Raw genomic sequence first — 4,743 nt, 5'->3', positions numbered from 1 at the left:
AAGCAAAAGAGGAGTAAAATTTCAGCTTTACACTTTTAAACCGCACCTAGCCGAAGTCCTAAATTGGTTAGAGGATTAAAAATTTACATCTCCGACGAAAATTTGGTCCGTGGCTCCTAAAATTAGTCAACTCTGCCCAGCCGAGTAAACTTCCCAACACATCTTTCTCCCACCCGCACGACGCCATAGTTCCTGCCGTTGCCTCCCCACGCACCAACATCGCCTCTGATGACAGCAACTCTAGAGGGAATGTGTTGCCAAGACCATTCCGCCACCATCGCCGCCGATGACCGCAACTCCGGACAGAATGGGTTGCCAAAACCCTTCCACCACCACCGCCGGCACATCGCTGCCGTAAACCACCCCCGCACCGCCGCCCGCACCGAAGAAGTGGTTGGGGATAAAAAAATCCCGTCCGGTCCACCACACCGACTTCCCAAAAATTAAATAAATTACCTATACTAAATGTGTGAGGTGGCATTATAAATATTATCCAAAACTGAATTTAAGGTTCTAAATAATTCCAAAGATATCATTGTGCCCCAAAGCAACCAAATAAATTTAATGCTAGTGAAATCTAGCTAGGCTCAAGCATGAAAGGCAAATTTTTAATTTACCCTATTTAAATAATTCACATTCCAGAGTAAGATTTTTTTTATGTGACGGTTATCCTCTCATATCAAATTTATTGTCGGATCTGCTGCCAGCTTATGTAGCTTTTGACATTCCAATTTTTGTAAGCCTAACTTACGTATGCTCCAAAATATGAATCAATGGTAGTAATGAGATGTTAAAATAAGAAATTACAGGATTCGCCTAATTTTATTACCCCCTTAATTAGTTTTTGCATTTTAATTGTACTACTAATTGTTTACTTGCAATGGACGTTAACATTAGGCGGTATATTAGTTGCACGCACATATTAGGTAGGATATTATTTGTGTGTTAATGTTTTGATTAGTGATTTTTGGTATGATATTAATTGCATTCTTAAACATGTTGAGCGCTCGTCGGTCGTTGGATTTACCTGGTTTGATGGCCGAGATTACTAGAATCTAACTCGTTGGGTCTTTTTATACTTCTATATATATATATATAGATATACGAGTAGATATATATATTGGGTGACATATCAGTAGTTCCATCAACAATTGAAGTCATATAGGTCATACGTAATTGCTCTCTTGAGCTGCTTCCATGGCGTTCTCCAAGAATGTCATCATACTCGCCACTCTCCTCCTCGCCGCCCTCCTCATGGTTGCGGATGCTCAGCCAACACCTAAGATAGGTATGCACATCGGTACATGGATGCATGCACATGTCCTTGATCAACAAATAAAACCTAATTTGTCTCGTTTGATTTGATGTGGTATCTTGACGAATGGTTGCAATGATGTATGATCTGCAGATTGCCCGTCGTCGTGTAACGCTCGTTGCGCGAAGAACTGGAGGAACAAGATATGTAACAAGGACTGCAATATCTGTTGCGACAAGTGTAACTGCGTCCCTTCTGGCACCAGGCAGGAGACCCGTAACGAATGCCCCTGCTACGCCAACTTGGTCGACTCAAAGACCGGCAAGCTCAAGTGCCCGTAGTTGATCAATTCTCCTTCCAACACTAGCACTAGTAGAAAAAGAGGCTTCCATACGCCCCCATTAGTCCCTAAAATAATCGAACCGCGGCAAAAGGGGTCTTTAGTCGCGGTTCGGGAGGAGACCCGCGACCAACTATCTGGGCCCAGCGCGCTCGGTCGACAGCTGGCGGACGGGAGGGGCTTTAGTCCCGGTTGGCCTGGCCAACCGGGACTAAAGGTCCTCAGGCTGGCCCGAAGGCCTTTAGTCGCGGTTGGCCAGGCCAACCGGGACTAAAGGCCCATCCCTATATATAGGACTCAGCTCACTTCACTTAGCCACAATTCAGAAGGGGGGTGGTGGGTTTGCTTTTGGTTCCTCCTATGCACACAAGGTGTTCGATGAAATGCCCGAGAGCATGAAACAAACATGATATGAAGTGTCCGAGCCACACTTGAGCTTTCTCGTTTATTTTTCCTCCGCGGTCGCGGTTAGCAACTTGAACCTTTCATGTGTCATTGATAAAATATGCATGTGTGTAGTTCATTGTTTAATTTGTATTATTTCTAGCTAGTTAGTTTAACAAATGCATGATGGTTAATTATATACTTTATATAATAATAATGCAGATGAATCGGCAATGGATGTACGGTCCCCGACTCTCCGGCGAGTTCACTACGGGATCGAGGATGTAGAACAAAACAATCGGTCTGAATTTTTAAAATGAATTAGTTTTATTTTTCTGGATTTTTTATATATTATTTGTATTTTTAAGATTTTAAAATGAATTAGTTTTATTTTTTTGAATTTTTTGATATATTACTTGTATTTTTAAGATTTTAAAATGAATTAGTTTTATTTTTCTGAATTTTTTGATATATTATTTGTATTTTTAAGATTTTCAAATGAATTAGTTTTATTTTTTTGAATTTTTTGATATATTATTTGTATTTTTAACATTTTAAAATGAATTAGTTTTATTTTAATGAATTTTTTGATATATTATTTCTATTTTTAAGATTTTAAAATGTATTAGTTTTATTTTTCTGAATTTTTTGATATATTATTTGTATTTTTAAGATTTTAAAATGAATTAGTTTTATTTTTCTGAATTTTTTGATATATTATTTGTATTTTAAAATGAAAAAAGACCTTTAGTCGCGGTTCGTGACACGAACCGCGACTAAAGGCTCTTTCCGCGCGGGAACGAAAGCGGCGCGAAAGAACCTTTAGGCCCGGTTGGGGAGACCAACCGCGACTAAAGGGTACCTTTAGTCGCGGTTGGTGTCCCCAACCGGGACTAATGCTCTGTCTATATATACAGCACTTGGTAAATTTTCCCCCACCTCCCATTCTCCTCTCGACGCCGACGCCCTGCCCCGACGCCGACGCCCTTCCCCGACGCCGATCGACGCCGACGCCCTGCCCCGACGCCGACGCCCTACCCCCAGTGAGCTCCGACGCCCTGCACTACCGCCGCCGCCCCTGCCCTGCCCTGCGCGCCGCCGCCACCGCTGCCCCTGCCCCTGCGCGCCGCCGCCGCCGCCGCCCTTGCCCTGCACTCCCGCCGCCGCCCCTGCCCTGCCCTGCGCGCCGCCGCCACCGCTGCCCCTGCCCCTGCGCGCTGCCGCCGCCGCCACCGCTGCCCCTGCCCCTGCCCCTGCCGCCGCCTGCCTGCCGTCCTCCGCCTCCCGCCGACGCCTGCCGTCCTCCGCCGCCCGCCGCCGCCTGCCTGCCGTCCTCCGCCTCCCGCCGACGCCTGCCGTCCTCCGCCGCCCGCCGCCGCCTGCCTGCCGTCCTCCGCCTCCCGCCGACGCCTGCCGTCCTCCGCCGCCCGCCGCCGCTTGCCGTCCTCCTCAAACAAAGAAAAGGAAGAAGAAAAGGAAGAAGAAAAGGAAAAAGAAAAGGAAGAAGAAAAGGAAAAACAAAATAAGAAAAGGAAAAAGAAAAGGAAAAACAAAATAAGAAAAGGAAAAACAAAATAAGAAAAGGAAGAAGAAAACGAAGAAGAAAAGGAAAAAGAAAATAAGAAAAGGAAAAATAAAATAAGAAAAGGAAAAAGAAAAGGAAGAAGAAAAGGAAAAAGAAAATAAGAAAAGGAAAAAGAAAAGGAAGAGAAAAGGAAAACCAAAATAAAAGGAAAAAGAAAAGGAAGAAGAAAAGGAAAAAGAAAAGGAAGAAGAAAAGGAAAAACAAAATAAGAAAAGGAAAAAGAAAAGGAAGAAGAAAAGGAAAAACAAAATAAGAAAAGGAAAAAGAAAAGGAAGAAGAAAAGGAAGAAGAAAAGGAAAAACAAAATAAGAAAAGGAAAAAGAAAAGGAAAAACAAAATACTTGGCAGTGCTCAGACAAAAACTTCTATGCAAATTAGTGCTCAATAATCTTATTTTTTAATTCCTCCTCCTCTATGTCCCCTTAATCTTATTTTTTAATTCCTTTATACTTAATTAATTTTTACTACATGCAGGAGTGACATATGGCGGACGATAGAGCCGAGCCGCTTAGGGATCCGGAGGCTGAACGTTATTTAATGGGCATCATAAACAACGAGATTCCTTATGCGCCGGGCTCAGAATATGAGCAAGAAGAGGATGTAGTCTCTTCTTTTCTGAACCTTGACGGTGGAACAGACATTGTCAATGATCAAGAAGGTGAAGGAACGGACATTGTCCACGGAGGTCAACCGTCAACAAACGACGATCTCGAATTGCAAGTAGCAACCACCTCCGGCGAGGTATATATATACATTGAGCCTCTCGTGATACAAACTTACTGAAATGTGAATACATATGTATTAACGCGCGCGACTCTCTTTCTTTTTTTAGCCCTCGGCCGGATCGAGTACGACAAAGCGTGGCAAATCCAAGGCGATGAAAACAGGAGAAACATATGCCATTGATTTTGTCAGTGAAACCGGCAAGCCCCTACAGCACACCTCAAAGTTTATCAACCAATGCGGAGTCGTTGTTAGAGACAACGTCCCGATCACCGTCCAGGAATGGAAGGAGCCAAAGAAGGCACGTCTTGGTTTCAGTTTTGTCGACAAGAGAACGAAAAAGGATTGCTGGAGAAAGCTTATGGAACATTTCATTCTACCTCCGGAATACAACAAAGTCGATGAATTCGGTAACGAGGTTCCGGGTGGACGTGAGAGGAGGAGGCTAGTTAAAGA

General features: G+C 43.7%; 1 protein-coding gene across 1 annotated transcript; it reads left to right on the top strand.

Moving 5' to 3' along the window:
* The first annotated feature begins 1,197 nt into the window (after positions 1 to 1,197).
* LOC141040593 (cypmaclein-like) lies at positions 1,198 to 1,596 on the top strand. The gene is made up of 2 exons (XM_073506706.1): positions 1,198 to 1,288; positions 1,409 to 1,596. Exons 1-2 carry the CDS (start codon positions 1,198 to 1,200, stop codon positions 1,594 to 1,596), a joined length of 279 nt encoding a protein of 92 aa, XP_073362807.1.
* The last annotated feature ends 3,147 nt before the right edge of the window (positions 1,597 to 4,743 follow it).

This window comes from Aegilops tauschii, chromosome 2 (assembly GCF_002575655.3).
Source record: "Aegilops tauschii subsp. strangulata cultivar AL8/78 chromosome 2, Aet v6.0, whole genome shotgun sequence".
In the NCBI taxonomy this organism is placed as follows: domain Eukaryota; kingdom Viridiplantae; phylum Streptophyta; class Magnoliopsida; order Poales; family Poaceae; genus Aegilops; species Aegilops tauschii.
Note: the sequence above shows the minus strand (reverse complement) of the source record. Positions and strands in the feature narration are given on the sequence as shown.

Excerpts from the sequence above, each read along its gene's own strand:
- LOC141040593 (XM_073506706.1), top strand. The coding sequence starts at position 1,198 with ATGGCGTTCTCCAAGAATGTCATCATACTCGCCACTCTCCTCCTCGCC. Across the intron at positions 1,289-1,408 it reads TCAGCCAACACCTAAGATAG|ATTGCCCGTCGTCGTGTAAC; the intron begins GTATGCACATCG and ends TATGATCTGCAG.